Source organism: Mus caroli, chromosome 12 (assembly GCF_900094665.2).
Source record: "Mus caroli chromosome 12, CAROLI_EIJ_v1.1, whole genome shotgun sequence".
NCBI lineage: Eukaryota > Metazoa > Chordata > Mammalia > Rodentia > Muridae > Mus > Mus caroli.
Genome location: NC_034581.1, coordinates 102,731,180 through 102,747,741, shown reverse-complemented (window position 1 = coordinate 102,747,741; position 16,562 = coordinate 102,731,180). Strand labels below are relative to the sequence as shown.

At 55.6% G+C, this 16,562-nt stretch overlaps 1 protein-coding gene across 4 annotated transcripts in view; it reads left to right on the top strand.

The window, feature by feature from the left end:
- The first annotated feature begins 5,974 nt into the window (after nt 1–5,974).
- The window catches only part of Ccdc85c (coiled-coil domain containing 85C), a 74,662-nt gene continuing 64,074 nt past the window's right edge, over nt 5,975–16,562 (top strand). The window contains exon 1 of one of the 4 annotated variants that reach the window (XM_021179452.2): nt 5,975–7,033. In XM_021179452.2, the coding sequence (XP_021035111.1) occupies nt 6,244–7,033 (790 nt within the window). In that variant the 5' untranslated portion in view covers nt 5,975–6,243. The remainder of the gene's footprint in view (nt 7,034–16,562) is intronic. The other 3 variants (XM_029484706.1, XM_029484704.1, XM_029484705.1) reach the window with 3 other exon arrangements.

The window sequence follows — 16,562 nt, the reverse complement described above, 5'->3', positions numbered from 1 at the left end:
TTTTTTTTTTTTTTTGGTTTTTCGAGAGCTAGTTTCTAACAAAACCCTCTTCCCTCTTCCGCCTGGGATCCTGCTTCTGGATCAGAAGTTTTTCTGATTTTTAGATACTTACCTCAGGACTATTTGCAAATAAACAGTGCACTCTTAGCACTGCACACCCACACCCCAGACCCCCATCCCCTAGCCAGTTTTTTTGTTTTTTGTTTTGTTTTTTCTGTATAGCCTTGGCTATCCTGGAACTGCTCTGTAGACCAGGTTAGCCTTGAACTCAAGAGATCTGCTTGCCTCTGCTTTCCAGGTGATGGGATCACAGGTGTGCACCACCATGCCTGGGCTGACTTCTCCTTTTCTGTCATTCCAGTGTTACCCATCTGCCACCTATGTCTTGTAGGAGTGTGTTCTGTGCCCTGCCCCCACTCTCTACCCTCTCTCAGTTCAGCTACATCACAGTCTAACTGGTGTTTGTATGTTGCACTGTATAACGTGTGTGGCCGGTTGAGCCATGAGCTGCCCCTTTCATGGGTCTTCTTCATTCCCTGGCCACTGTCCGGGTTTAACCTGGGGGTTAATCGTTTGGCTTGTTTTCTCTGAATTTGTCTCTGTTCTCCTTTGGGTGCCCCTTCCCTGGCACCTCTGACTGGAGCCTCAGTCATTCAGTTCCTTCATCTGCCCTGGTTCCTTCTGGGTGTAGAACCCTCACCTTGGGAACCTACCTTGTGAGTCACATCCTCCTGTTTCTTGGGATTAATCCTCCCACACTCCTGTGTGCATTCTGGCTAGTCCTGAAAGCCTTGTAAAGGCAGGCGAGTGCTCTGCCATTGAGCTACACTCCAGCCAAAATGTCTTCCTCTGTGGCCCAGGTTGCCCTAGAACCTGCAACTGGTGACCTCCTGAGGGTTGGGAAACACAGCACCTGGCCCCAAATTCCTCCTGTTAGAGGAAGGGCGCCTGGGAGATTACATCTCAGGTACCCCAGGCTGACCTCAAACTTCCTAGGTAGCTCTGGGGAACTGGGCTATAAATGGGCAATACCGGGAGCGATTTCCGTGGTGCTGGGGACTGAGGTCAGGGGCCTTGTGTGTGCTGGGCAAGTGCTCCACTCTAACTGAGTCTCATTTCCAGCCTGGCTTAGGCTTTAAGGAGTGAAAAGGAGGCTTGGTGAGATGGCTCAGTGGGTAAAGTTACTGAATCCAGCCTAACCACCGAAATTTGAACCCCTGGACCTCCCACCCCCTGGGAGATTCTGCTCCTGCAAGGACCTCGGACCTCCACGCAAGTGTGCTCCCTTGATAAAGGTAATTTTAAAGGCATTAAAAAAAAAAAGGTGTGAAAATGTCTTACCTTTGATCACATGAGTCCGAATCTAGGCTCCCACAGCTGAGGATCCCATTAGCCTGGCTTCTTGTAGCTTGTGGAGCTGGCTGCAGGATCCTGTCATTCTGACTTTTTTTTGGTTTGTTTGTTTTAAAGATTTATTTATTTATTATATGTAAGTACACTGTAGCTGTCTTCAGACACTCCAGAAGAGGGCATCAGATCTCGTTACAGATGGTTGTGAGCCACCATGTGGTTGCTGGGATTTGAACTCAGGACCTTCGGAAGAACAGTCGGCGCTCTTAACCACTGAGCCATCTCGCCAGCCCTGTTTTTTGTTTTTTTGAGACAGGGTTTCTCTGTAGCCCTGGCTGTCCTGGAACTCATTCTGTAGACCAGGCTGGTGTCAAACTTAGAAATCCACCTGCCTCTGCCTCCCAAGTGCTGGGATTAAAGGCGTGCACCACCACGCCTGGCTTCATTCTGACTCTTGACACTGCGATTCTTCCCAATTTCCCATCCCTTCCCTATTTCCAGGATCTCTTTGCCCCCTGATGCTCTGAAATTCTGCAACATGTACAAAATGCTTACTCTCTGCTGTGCTGGCCTTTCCTGTGGAGTCCTATGTCCATGAGCCCGGGAGGGTTTTGTTTGTTTGTTTGTTTGTTTTTTGTTTTTTTGGTTTTTCTGTCCCCTTGCTGCCTTGGGGCCCCTACTTGCTGGTACAGGTTCGCGGCAACTGAGAGGCCAAGATGGATGCCTCCTGGTGTCGGGGAGACCTTGCTTATGACCCAGGACCCAGCTTATTGCATAGGTTTGCAAAGTCTCATTTGGCAGGAGTCTGGAACACTCACCAGCTCTCCTCCTTCTACCCCAACCTTTCCCTAGGCAAGCAGTGCCCACCTATGTCATCCAATGGCCTAGGGTTGGAGCCTGGTGTGCTTTGAGGCTCTCCCATCCTGTAGAAGGAAGACATGATCCCAAGTTTAGCTACAGATCTAGAAGCTGAGGGAACAAGGTGTGTCTGTGACTGCCTGGGGACACTCTGTGGCAGTGAGACCAGAGAGATACAAGGCCATTGTTCTCTCCTTCAGTATTTGCTCACCTGGCTCCCAGGTCCTACACTGAGCAAGAACTGGGGCGTTTATGGTAAGCAAGCAGGACACTGGACATTTGGGACATCTCTGTGCAACAGCCTCACATAGGGCAGGGCAGAAAGACCTGAGGGGCTTGAGGAGTCATTACCATCCATTGTTGCCATTTCTGCCGTTTCCGACAGAAGGGGCCGGGAGTGGGAGTGCTGGGCCTGGAGCCTGCAGAAGGCACATTAACAATTAAGGGCTTTGCCACATTCGTCCTGACCCCCCCCCCACTACCTGCCCCCCCCCGCCCCCCGCCCCGCAGCATGAAATATTCAGACACCAGAGCTGGGTCTCGGATCGCTGCAGTGCCCGAGTGTGTGTGTGTGTGTGTTGGACTGCTACTTGTAGATTTTGTAGATTTGAGGCTTGAGGTAGCACCCGAGGCCTGGCACGCAGAGCATCTGGAAGCTGCAGGGCTGGATGGCAGGAGCAGCTGCCAGCTGTCATAGGGATATCCACAGCCGGACTTAAAGGCTGCATTCGGAGCCTGGAACTTAGCACCTAAGCGAACCCCTATGTTGTGGGATTGCCCTCTGAGCCTGACAGCCCTTGCTACCGACTCTTGCAGCAGCTGTGACCCTCAACACTGGGCCTCACAGGAGGAGGGCTGGGGAAGGCATTTGGTTACCTTCTCCGGACATCCCAGTCACACCCTCCTCCTACACCTCCCTCCCATGGGTAACTGGCCGACTTACTCCTGGTTAGTTAGTCCAGCACTAAGGAGGTACTCCAGGCCCTAGGTGGGGCAGGTTAACAGAAGGGGAGGGTACCCTATCGATGTAGCTATGGGGAACTTGTCATTCATGCTATTATTACTGCTGCTGTTATCATTGGCTCTCAGAGTTCCAGGGAAAGGATGGCGGTTAACAGTCTCCTCCCACTCCTACCCCCACTGAGCAGCGCCCCCCCCCCCCCCCCGGCCCCCCCCCCCCCCCCCCCCAGAGGCTCCACTGGCCCTGTAGTGTGTAGGTGATTTCAACCACCGCTTGGATGAAGGTTTCCTTTTTTTTCTTCACTGAAGCTGTCACCCTGGAGGACCCGAAGGCAGAGGCTGCAGGCCATAGGAACACCACAAGGAGACACATGGCAGCCACAGAGCTCAGTACAAATTGAATTGTCTCAGCCATTTCCCTGGTGAGCCGAAGTGTTCCCTTGGTGTGTGCTCTGCTCACCGCTCCTCTCCCTGTCCCCGTGGCACCCAGCCCATCCCCCCTGCAGTCTCAATGGAGTAACTCCCTAACTCACTCAGTCTCTGCTCTGTGGGGATCCTCCAGGGAGCTTGCTGCTGCGACTTGGGGGGTGAAAGCAGATCTGCAGCCTCCCCCAGGCGCGGATCCTAAGTCCCTTCCTTTTTAAACTGTGCTGTGTTGGGCCGGCAGAACACCAGGCCCCTCTACTCAGCTGACTCCCTGGTGCTGAGTGCACGTGGCCAGCCTCGGCATCCAGGGGGGCGGGGGGAGGGGCCTCATTATCTTCCTACCCCTTTCAACCGGCTCATTTATCAGGAGGGAGGGGGAAGGAGAACTGAATTAGCTCAACCTGTGTGGTTCCCAGCCCTTGACCAATGGGAGCCAAGACTCCAGCTTCAGGTCACACCTGGGCCTGCCTTTTGAGCTTAGACCTCATATTTCATCCTTTCCTTTCTTTTCTTCTCTTTTTCTTTTTTCTTTTCTTTTTAGACTCTCTGTAGCTCAGACTGACCTGGGATTCAGATATTACCCCTGCCTCTGCCTTCAAACTCTAGGATTAATGACCCGCACCATCCACGGCACCCTTTCTTGCATATATATATATATATATATATATATTTATATTTCTTTCTTTCTGTGTGTTTATGTAAGCTACTGCCCACTCTGGAGGTCAGGGGACAACGTGAGGGAGTAAGGTCTCTCCTTCCATCACTGTCCTGGGAATTAATTTAGGTTGTCAGGCTGGGCTTCAGGCTCCTTTACCTGCGGAGCCTTCTCGCCGGCCCCTCCTCCCCTTCGAACCGGCCACTAACAGGCCAACCCTAAGGCCATTCCACTTGCTGTTCCTTTCACCTGTACTGCCTCCCGGCTTACCTTTGTCCTTGTCACTCAGGCTTAGGTCCTAGCTCCTAGGTCCCTCCCAGAACACAGTTCTAAGGCAATTGAATTCCCCGCATAGCGCTGCAGACAGCCTCACCGATTCTTCTCACGTTGTACTCTCTCCCTCCTCCCAAGAATGCCAAGAGCCCTCAAGAGGGCAGTGGCCTCTTGTCCCGGGAGAATTCCCCCGGGATGGGGAAGGTGTGAGAGGGCACACGCGGTGGTTCAGTAAACGGCTGAGTAACTGTAAAAGGGGGATGTCAGCTGTTGCGCGGGCACGCGCTCCAGGTCCGGGTAGCTTACCCCGGTTTGTGCGCGCGCAGAGTGGGTTATCTCCTTGTAGGTCCAGGGGAAACACATCCTTCCCTCGGCCCGCTGGCTGCAGAAGCGCCGTTAAATGCGCTTTGGGGACGGGATTTATAGGTGTGGGAAGATCCGTATGCTCCGCAGCGATGCGGGGCGAGGGAAGAAGGTTCTGTGGTCGCTGCGTACCTATGGACCCCAGCTATCTGGCCAGGGTGGAAGACCTTTCCTCGCCTTTCTCAGGGGTTTCCACCTAGCGAACTGCATGTTCCTCCAATCCCAGCGATTTAGCGGTGTAGTGCGCGGAAGGGAAGGGCTCGGAGAACTGCTCTGGGAAATGGGCAGGTCCTCGGCTCCCACCAAGTCAGGGGAAGAAGGGAGAGAGATCTGGCCCTGAGATAAGGCTTGTGGCAAGGCTCCACCGTCTTGGGTTAGGGGTGGGAAGACAGCCCCGCTGCAATATTAGGCAGGGACCCAGGTGGCTCTGGTCGGTGGCCCGGAAAGGGACAAAGACCAGCCCTGCCCGACCCCCCACGTCAGGGTCCTATTGTTCCTCCTCTCTCGGACTGTACCGAACTCTGGTGCCCCCGAGAGGGAGGGAGGGAGAGAGCTGCGCTCGCCGGGTGGGCATCTGTTTATTAAGGGTGAGAAAGGGAGGGTCAGGGACGCTGGCCGGATAAGGGACGCGTATATTCGCGCGTCGCCTTTAAGGGAAGCCCTGCCCTACCTTTCCCACCGGTCCCCGCCACCCCCTAGCCCTACCTGCATTTTAAAACCCCTTGTAGTCCTGGGATTGGCCCAGGCCGCGTCCTCCGGGCGAAGAAACTTGAACCGAGGGTGTGGGGGGGAGGAGGGTGCAAGGCCCCGCGGTTGGAAGATACCATCTTTTCAGCCTCCCCGCGCGCGCCCCGCCCCTCCCGCACACCCCCGAACCTGGCCAATCAGACCTGTGGGAGGGCGGGACCGTGGCTCGAGCGCGCCTCTGGCAGGGTGCCCGGCGGGCCGGCGCACCGCGTAGGGGGACCTCGGGGGCCTGCCACTCCTCTGACTGCCTCCCTTTCGGAGGCGTGGCCCCACGGCGGCGCCCCGCCCCCTCTCCGCCCGGGGTGGGCGGGGCGGCTGGGGCTCCGGGAGCGGGGCCGGGGGCGGGCCTCCGCCTGCTGCGCCCGAGCTCGGAGAGCCCGGGCACCGCGGCCGCCGACGCAGCCACGGTCCCGGTTCCTCAGTCCTGAGGCGCGCGCGGGCTCTCGGGTGACCCCAGAGGGGGCCGCGGGAGGGAGCGCGAGGCGGCGAAGGGCGGGCCGCACGCGTCCCCGGCCGCCCCCCGCGCGCGCGTGGCCGGGCCCAGAGAAGCCCCGGCGCGGGGAGCGCCGGCCCGGCGCGGGCGAGGGCGATGCCGCGGTGACGGCCCCGCCATGGCGAAGCCCCCGGCGGTGGCGGCTGCAGCGGCGGCGTCGGAGGAGCTGAGCCAGGTGCCGGACGAGGAACTGCTGCGCTGGAGCAAGGAGGAGCTGGCGCGGCGGCTGCGGCGCGCCGAGGGCGAGAAGGTGGGCCTCATGCTGGAGCACGGCGGCCTGATGCGCGACGTGAACCGGCGGCTGCAGCAGCACCTGCTGGAGATCCGCGGCCTCAAGGACGTGAACCAGCGGCTGCAGGACGACAATCAGGAGCTGCGTGAGCTCTGCTGTTTCCTGGACGACGACCGGCAGAAAGGGCGCAAGCTGGCGCGCGAGTGGCAGCGCTTCGGACGCCACGCGGCCGGCGCCGTGTGGCACGAGGTGGCCCGCTCGCAGCAGAAGCTACGGGAGCTCGAGGCACGCCAGGAGGCCCTGCTGCGCGAGAACCTGGAGCTGAAAGAGCTGGTGCTGTTGCTGGACGAGGAGCGCGCGGCGCTGGCGGCGGCGGGGGGCGCTGGCGGCGGCGGCGGCGGCGCGGGCTCCCGCAGCTCCATCGACAGCCAGGCCAGCCTGAGCGGGCCCCTGGCGGGGAGCGCAGCGGGCTCGGGGGCCCGCGACGTTGGCGACGGCAGCAGCACGTCCAGTGCGGGCAGCGGCGGCAGCCCGGACCACCACCACCACGTCCCAGCGGCTCTGCTGCCCCCGGGGCCGCACAAGGGTCCGGACGGCAAGGCCGGAGCCACGCGCCGGTCCCTGGATGACCTGTCAGCGCCGCCGCACCACCGAAGCATCCCTAACGGCCTGCACGGTAAGCATCTCCCCCGGATCGGAAGCCCAAGGGTGGCTGTCGTGAAGCAGTAGTAGTTCCTGGAGACCTCACAGGTGCGGGGTGTGGGGTGGGGGTGGGGGTCGCACCTTCAGACCCTTCCGCAGCTGGCATAGCAAATGGAGCATCCGGCGTGGTAGTGTCCCTGTCTAGCTGATGCCTCAGAAAAAAGTTTCTCCTCCGCAGCTTTTTGTGTTAGCAGCTGGCACTCTGGGGCTGTCGAGGGGTGTCTCTCATCCCACCCTGAAAACACTTGAGGGCAGAGGGGAGTTTTTCTTGGAAGACTATGAAAGGCCCCTAAGCTAAAGCAAGTGAATTTCCCCTTATGGTTGGAGTCCCTCAAACTCACTTAGCACCCACGACTGCACTGTGCTGTGGCTGGCTTTCTCCCCTGCTTCCTTCCCAGCTGAATCTCCTCCTGGGCTGGGCTGGCACACAATCACCCGTGCTGAGACCTTGACGGAGCTGGGCCAGAGTACCCTGAGCTAAGATAAGAGTCTTCCTGGCTTCCCATAAGTCCCGCAGTACTGGTTGGGACACCTTTCTCAGTTCGGTCTCTACAGTTTTCCCCAGAGGATATATTTGGAGTGGATTCCGACCTCCCCGTGTGCCTCAGTTTCCTTTCTTCCTTGCTTGTAAGTTGGAGAGGCTGATGGCCGCCTCACCCGGGTGTGAGGTGGAGATAGATAATGCCCCTGAAGAGATCTGTAAGCTTGATCGTCTTACAGGAAGTGCTGGGGTCATCTGTGGCCAGAGTGTGGGTTGGAAGCCTGCTCTGTCTTCCTCAGCCTGTTGCTATTGACCCTAGGGGAGGGTGTCCCCACCTAGGGTACTGTGGCTGTCCCTTCAGTGGCGTTCTGGGCCCTGCAGCTTCCCTCCTGTCCTGACTACCATTTGCTGTGCTTCTCCGTTTCCCCCACAGTTTTTTGGAGCTTGGCTCTCAGTGTTGATGGCACTTGCTTTTGCCTGAATTGTTCCCCTGGTAGAGAAGAATAGCCCGCCCTTTCTGTTCTCCTTAAAGCCTTTCTCCGTCCATATACTATGGCTTAGAAGAACTTCTCTTCCCCAAACTGACTGCTGAGGACCAAGCTTTTTCTTGGGTTTCCTGGCCAAGCCCTCTGCAGGCATTTTGAGACAGGAGCTGCAGTTCTCATGCAGGTCAGATAGAGGTTTCCCCTTTATTTACTCTCCAGAGCTTGTGAGTTCAGGAAAGGACTGGGGCTAAAGGGATATTTTGTTACTGATTAGCAATCTACCACAGCAACTCAGGTTTCTTTTTGTAACATTGCATCCACAGGGCTTCCCCCCCCCCCCACAGCTATTCACTCACACTCTAGATGCCAAGTTCCAGCTTACTTTGGGGGAACGGACACCCCTCTTTACAGAGCTGGCATGCATCTCTTTGGCTTCCCCTTCTGGGGGGGGTCTCTGGGAGGGCCTTCAGGGTCTTGATTTCCCCAAGTGCATCATGAAGGAGGGGAATCTTTGCACTTAGGGAAACACAGGGCTGCTGGTTTTCAGCTATGTCATCAGTAACAGTGGCCAGGGTGAGTCTCCGCAGGACACTGCCTTGCTGAGTGTCTCCACCTCTTTGCAGACAGTCATTTTTTTTTCTTTTCTTTTTTTTTTTTTTTTTTTTGCTAGGAGGTGTGGGTCTGGCCCAGAGTTTCAGTTGGCAGTAGTGAATAATGCAGCAGAGAAGGACCTGGCTGGACTGGAGGTTTTCCACCCCTATTGGGGGTAGGTAGGGGCAGAAGTGTCCTGTTTCCTACAGACCCCACCCCCTCCGAGCATTCTTGCACCAAAAACTGCTGCAGATTTTGTAGTAGCCAAGCTCTGCCTTGGCACGGACTGAGAACTCAGCATTGGCACTACTATAGATTTCAGCCACACGCTGGATTGTTCTTTTTAGTTTTGTCTCTTGAAGTCAGTGGGTGGCGGCAAGGTATCCTCCCTTGATCGCTCACAGAATATTTCCAGGAAACAAGGGAAACTGGGCTTCCCTATACTGGGATCCAAAGCCTTCCTTGACTTTGAAGAGCAGGGGGCTGAGCTGAGAGAGTCTAGATGGTGCCCAGAGTGGAGTCGGACACTGGACTTTGCCTTAGCTCCCGGCCCACATGCGCCCTTTACATACATGCATGGGGAGGCACAGAGAGGACCCCAGCCTTGTCTCGTTGTGGTCTCCACCAGGGCTATTGGGGGTTTCTGCCAAGGATGGCTTGAGACCCTGGCAGTTGCCATTTTTGTTTTCCGGTTGGTTCAGGAAATGTGGCTGCCTCCCTGTTGTTGATTCCTCTCGGCTGGGCCTTATCCCCTCCCACCCTGGAAGTGTTCCTTCCTTATCGGTGAGCACAGAGTGGCTCATTGATAACCCAGTTATCCACAGGGTCTGGGCATCTTGACTCCCTCATGTATCTTGGGCAACATGGTTAATTTTGCCTCCTAGTCCTTCTTGTGGAAGGTCAAGGGGAGCCCACGGAACCCTGTATTCCAGGACGTCAGTGTGATTGACACCTGCCCACAGTGGTCCCAGCGGTCGTTGGAGGAGTCCACCATGGAAGGCTTGCCAGCACATTCTGGCTTCTCTTCCAAACCGTGCTTGCCTTTGAAATGTCTTGTGGGTCTGAGCTCCCTCCATGTGTGCTGAGCCAGGGGACCAAGGTCCTGCAGCTCTCCGGGGGCTCTGTGCTGCTGTGCCCACAGCCCTGTGCCCACAGCCCTATAAGGTGTTCTAGAAGGCCTCAAGTGGCAGTGGTGGAGGTGTCCATCTGTATTCAAGGCAGTCCTGGCTGAGTGGGCTTTGCCTATTTGCATATACAAATAGGTCTTGGCATTGGGCAGGCACTGAATGGTCACGGGGCTACTTTTGAGAGGCTGGGTCCTGGCTGGCTGAAGTCATGGCTAGGGTGTCCTTGCTGTCACTCTAATCCAGTTTTACAGGCGGAGCCAATTTACATTGTCAGAGGTTCAGCCCCTTTTTCTTTCCCCAAATGAGGTGATTTTTTCAGACAAAAAAAATTCCCTCTGGGGGTGTAGCTTAGGGGTAGAACATTTGCTCAACACAGAATGGGACTTCCTCGAGAGTAACACACACACACATATGTATGTGAAGCAGAAAAGAGAATGTTCAGCCATATCCTCGTAGCCCACTGCACATCCCCTGTCCTTCTCTCTCCCAACCCTTGTGCCCTGTGGCCCCTGTGGCTAATTTAAGTTCCAGCAAAGCCTGTGAGTGAATGTCAGTTATCTTTCTCACACTGGGGTTAGAATTTTGAGCCACTCAACATGAGCAGGATCGGATCTCCCATTGGTGTTTTTGTTGATTTGAAAGGGTGAAGTAGAGGGTGGTCTGAGCTTTTTTTTTTTTTTTTTTTTAAAAAAAAGACGGAGCAAGCTGTCAGTGAAAAAGTCTTTTCCAGGAGGCCTCAGGGTTCCACTAATAAGACTGCCTTTCCTCTGGCTGCCAGCCTGGAGCAAAGGTCAGAGGAGATAATGGGCGGCTTGTGCAAGCTCTCCCCTTCCTCCCAGCCTCACTCTGGCGGAGGGGTTCCGTGACATTGTCCACGGACTTGGGTGCTAGGTCCTCAGGGCCCTGGAAGTCCACAGGCAGGCGACCCACTCAGCATATCCCATTTACCACAAAGAGCTGTCGAGGGCTGCCGTGTTCTTGGCAAACTGAGGCTTGAAGAGGTGCTGGATATTGCTTTGGTACCCACAGGGCCTGCTGGGGTCTGGACCGAGTCCTAGGTGTGAGCTCTGGGGGGAGGGGCGCTTGAGTAGAAGAGTCAGTTCTTCCCAGGGGGCTTCAGCTCTCTTTGGAGTGTGTGTGTGTTTTTCCATTTATCTTCCTTCCTCTACCGTCTCACCTTTCTATACCAGGCTGGCTTCCCATCACAGTGGTCTTCCCACCATGATTCTGTCCCATGCCAGACCTCTGAGCTCCTGGAACACGAACTTTGTGGCATATTAGTCCATGACTGGCATCTTTTACAAGGAAACCTAGCTCCTCCTCAAACCCGTTTTCTGTGTACACCTGCCTGTGGCAGTCACTCACAGCAGTTCCTTGAGAGTCTCAGGCAAGTCGCTGAACCTGTAAAATGGGAACCATGACAGAAGTCTGGGAGGAGGGAAGGTGTCTTTGAATGACAGGTTATGAATGCAAGCACCTTCTCTGGTCTGGAACACCGAGTACTCTTCAGGCCATAGAGCCTGCTGCCAACGCCTCCGGCCCCAGGGTCAAGAGAGCCCGAGGGAACTCTGTCTTCCCTGGTCTGACCTGGTCTGTGACCTGGCTGACCCCCAAGGCCTGCTTCCTCATTTGTAATATCCTGCTTCCACAACAGGGCCTTGAAAGAAGGGATCTGTGACTTCTGTTTTCATCCGGATACCGATCTCATGTTGGGGAATGCCACTTGGGAATTGTCACTTTGGGGTGTGAGTAGGGAACCCCTTTAGCCCATGCTTGTGAGTGGAGCTTTTGTGCCCACCCTGTCTTTTTGTCCAGTTGAACAGAAGAAAAATGGCTTTGTAGTCAAGAGAGAGCAGAATGGGTAGGCTCTGGAGGTGGGACCTGGGGCATGGTGTGGAGAGGCCAGGGTTTGGTCAGTGCGCTCTGGACGCACGTGGGACAATATCCGCAGAGGGGCTATGGGTGGTGCTATGTGCAGGTGAAGCCCCTAAGTTCCGGTGACCCAGAGTTCAGTGCCTGCAAAGGAAGGTGGTCCCGATAAATTCTGTGGCCTCTAGAGCCAGGACCCCTCCATTAAGAGAAGTGTTTGATCACCTGTCTGCCTGGACACTGGTGAAGGGCTTTGCTGTGGGTAGGACTTAGATGTCCAATCCTTGGGTTCTGCTAGGGAAGGGTTGTCAGGAGTGGGAAGATAGCTGGGAGTAGGGGTTGACCTCATAGTTGTCCCTTAAAGCGGGAAGGGAAACATTAGCTCAAGTTTAATGAGCATCTACACTCGGAAGTTCCCTGTGCCCTAACGGTGAGTCATGCCATCTGGCTTGGGAGTGGCAGTTATGGCGCGTCTATCTAGTGAGTGTCCTGTAGGTAGAGCTGAGGGTAGGAACAAGAGGCTCAGGGCCTCCAGGATGGCCTCAGCTCTAGCACCGGCCACAGGGAAGAACATCTGCTGTAGGCTGTCTTCTCCCAGCCCCTGTCTGTCTCCCTGGACCTCTGCTTTGTATGTTTGGGTGGTCCTGGGCTACAGGAGGATCAGGTCAGACGCTTGTAGGAGATGTTTTGTCTATAACCCAGCCCGAACTCTGTCCCCATTACAGAGTAGTTAGGAAGTGCACCCAAACTTACATTGGGATCGAGGTCTGTTGATCTGTGCAGGGGCTGCCCTGAGGGTTTCAGAAATGCAGGTAGCTAGTTCTCATTTTCCTCTTGGGGACAAGGGGATGTCAATGGAAGTCACAAGGCCTGGAAACAGGAACAAAATCCTCTCCTACAGGGATGGGGTTTTTATTTCATTTTATTTATTTATTTATTTTTTTAAGGATTTTGATGGGTGTGGTGGTGCGAGCTTTTGATCTCAGTCTGGAGGCAGATGCAGGTGGATCTCTGTGGGCTCAGGCCATCCAGGGCCACATAGTGAGACCCTGTCTTTAAAATTAAAAAAAAAAAAATCACTTTATGTGTATGATTGTTTTTGCCTGCTTGTGTGTATGTGTACGATGTGTGTGTAATATGCAAGTCAGAAGAGGGTGTGGGATCCCCTGGAACTGAAGTTACCCATGGTTCTGGGCCACCTTGTGGGTACTGGGAACCAAACCAGAGTCTTCTGCAGGAGCAGCCAGTGTTCTTAACACAGAGCTACCACCAACCTCTCCAGCCTCTGTCCCTGTGATCCTAAAGTCAGGGGTAGCCCCCACCACTTCCTCGAAGCCATCCCAACCTGGTCTCTGTCCCATCCTTTCTTCGCCTGTAGTCATATGGTTCTGGACAGACAGGGAGCTGGGTCACCTTAGGGTAGGTACCTGGTCTTAATGAATCTTCCCTGGTCTCCAGCTCTCTGTGGAACAGGTCAGGAAGACCTGAAGTCCTGTCAGTTCACCAGTAGATTTCCTAGAAGTTCTGTGTAGACCCCATTTCACTAAGGTACAGGGACCCGCCCTGGAGGCCTGCAACCCTACTTCCTGATCCTTCGTCCTGGGTCCCAGATGGCTGGTCATGGTCATGCTTTGCGCTACCGTCTTCTGGGCCCATTCCCTTCTCCCTGCTGGTGTGGGGGCAGGTCTGGGAGTCCCTCTGTACCTTGCTGCAGGGTAGGGTCCTGTCTCTCCCTTCGTCCCTTCCTCTGTCAGTCCGTGCTTAGAGTAGGTGGCCCTCAGAGCTCTGGCCTCTTGGAGTGGAGGAAATGCCTGGCCAGGAAGTGCCGGAAACCCTGAGCAAGCTGTGTGGAATCCTCTGGCTCTTACGGGGGAAGCTGGGAGGGAAGGGGACCCACCCTTGGGTCTGTCACTCTTGTCTGTCCGTTTGGGGTCTTGGTCCTCTTGATTCCTAGCCTTGGCACCTTGGGTGAGGGGTAGGGTGCAGGCTCCTAAATTGTCTTTTGGATGGCTCCAAATTAGTGCATGTGCTTTGCAAAGGAGTGGTGTATTCCTCGCCCCTTACAACTTCTGGGCCCTAGGTCCTCGGTGTGAGACAGGACCCAGGCTGCTGGGGCTACACAGGCCAGTGCCGCGAGATGGTGATCTGATTAGCGTGGTGGAGGCTGGGCCTCCGGCTGGGCCGCCACTCCTCCTGAGAGCCTGATGGAGTTACTGGTCTCAGCTATCTGATGATGGTGCTCTAGTTCAGGGAGAGATTCAAGTTCCATTTTGGTGCACGCTTGTTTGCTGGGGCTGAAGATGTCTGCTCCTGGTCTCGAGGCCCCAACCCTCCAGTCACCGGGCATAGCCTGGTCTTCTGGGCTACCCCAGTCGATGTAACCCCAGAGCCAGGGATGAGGGGCTGGGTGGAAAGGGTGGGGCGTGGTCTCTCATAGTTTAAACTGGTTAGAGCCAGGCCACTTTGGCCACCTCCCTCTCTTTTCTTCATTTCCTATTCTTGGCAGTAAATGGTCTTTATCTACTTCCAAAAAAAATGAAGCCTGCTGTGGTGGTGGTGGCGGTGGTGGTGGTGGTGGTGGTGGTGGTGGTGGTGGTGGTGGCGGTGGCGGTGGCGGCGGTGGCGGTGGTGGCGGCGGTGGTGGCGGTGGTGGTGGATACAAGCTTACCTTCTCCTAGGTCATAGCTACTGCTGCACCTTTTGCCTATGTGGTTCCTCACCTGCCTGATTGATTGATTGACTGATTGATTTGATTGAGACATGGTCTCACAATGTAAAACTCTGACTGGCTTGGAACTCACTATGCAGACCAAGTTACTTTGAATATACAAAGATCTCTTCCTCTGTGAGGATTAAAGGCATTTGCCACCACAATATAACTGGGTTGCAAGCAAGCAAGCAAACAAACAAAACAAACATCTTTGTTTGGGTCCAGACTCAGAGCTTCCGGTTGTTGCTCCGGCCTTCCGGTTCCTGTGGGCAGTGAGAGCCAAGAGTCTTTAGGAAGAAACCTGTGGGCCCCGTAGGGGCCACTGAGCTGGGCTTTGTCCATTGGTCAGCCTGTGGTGGATGATGGCCCATCCTCCTAGGCTGGGGGATGGGGTTGTGGGCCAAGGAGGCAGAGGACAGTTTAAGGTGGAGGGAGGCAAGTTGGTTTGTGTTGGCCTCCCGCTGAGCTGTGGTTTGTGGGTACTGAAGGACACAGCTCTAATGTGCCCAGTTGAGGGCTTGCAAGCAGCTGCAGAAAGCTAGGCCCGTTTGTCACACTGTACATAGGTCAGCTCGTACCCTCCTCCCCTGCATCTCTAAGTTACAGCTGAGCACAGATGCATCCACACCCCGAACGCTCAGGACAAGCCTGCCCCGAAGGGAGTGGTAATGGCTGTTAGGCTATATTCAAGGGGACAGATGTAGGCAGGGCCGGTGGCATGGAGATGGCAGCTATTGAGTAGAGTCGACCCATTTCCAGAAATAGAACATCCACTGTCAGGGGATGCATCTCTTTGTCTCCCCAAATCTGTCTTCCCGTCAGCTTCCACGGTGTAAGGCAAGAAGGAGACTTGCTCTTGTCTAGGAATCAGAGGCTCCGGAGAGCACCCCGCTCCCCTACCCCGTCACAAGGACTTGATTGTGTGCAGGCCCTGAATGCACCCGCCTGTCACCATGTGCGGCACCGGCTGGCCTCCCTAATGAGCCCGCTCTGGGAGTGGCCCTTTGTGGCAGGTTCCGGCCACACTGGCTGGGCCAAGACTCTGTTTCCCAGCCGCTTGGCTGTTTAATGACTCTCGGTCGCTGGCAGGACAATGGGACGCTCCCCCTGTGCCTTCCCTTTCTGTTTCCCATATTCTTGGCAATGTGCATACTCCACCTTTCTGCACGGTCCAAAATGAGGAGGGTCTCCCTTTTTTTAGCTCCTTCTGTCCTAGCTGGCATGGCAAGCCTCCCTTCCTCTGCCCTTTAGGTCAGCTCCTCCTGCAGGGACACCCCCCTCCCACCCTGTCGCCTTTCTTTTTTGTTCCTCTTGGGTCTCTCCCCAGATCCTTCCTTGCAAACAGGCTAGTGTTTCCTTGTCCAGAGCAATAAAACAAAAGCCTTCCTTCTGCTACCCTGCCCTCCTCTGTGGAAGGTGAGGGGTGGAGGGTGGGGGGAAACTCCCTTTGCGATGGACTGTAGCTTCTGCTCCTTGCAGCAGACCCTGGGAAAGGTGGCCCTGGTTAGAAGTCTCTATCCTGTAGCATTTGATGCCCCTTGACAGTTATCCTCTGGAACCAGAGTGTTCCAGCTCCCCCTCCCCCCTGCCTCTTGACAGCAATGTCAGCTCTCTTTCTCTCTCCCTCTCCAGCCTGAGTTTCTGCTTTGGTTGTCCATCCTGGGATTGCTGGCTACCTGTATCCTGTGGATTCGGGCCCCCTGCCTCTGACCCGTGTCCCCATACTATCTGCCTGAATCTTGGCCGGCTCCTTCTCAAGGTCTCTCAGTTGTGACCCTGAGCTGTCCATTGTCCCAGGTGCTTCAGTCTAGTGTGATTGCAGGTTGGGGGTGGGGTGGGGGTGGGATGGGAGGGGCAGTGCTCTGAGTACAGAGGCTTGTTTACCTGGAGATAAGGGATAGTCTGTGGACAGCTCTGCAGGGCAGTGCCTTGTGGACAGCTCTTCCTGGGTTCTGCGACTCCAACTTGCCCACACAAGTTGGGACATCACTCCCGACCCCTGGGTCCTGGAGCTTTGGCCTCGAGCCTGCTCACTCTTGAGGTGCACCTCAGACCCTTCCGTGGTGCTCCTTCCCTGCGCCTGCACCCTTTTCACAGAGGCTTGGGTTGGTCCTTGAGGCAGACAGGCACAGGATGTGTGGCATGTGGCCCTCATTTGTTCCGTGTCTGTGGGAAGCCTTTGACTACTGAGCCAGGGTCATGGTGGGTCCCAGGCTTGCTCATGCATGGGACATGGCTAG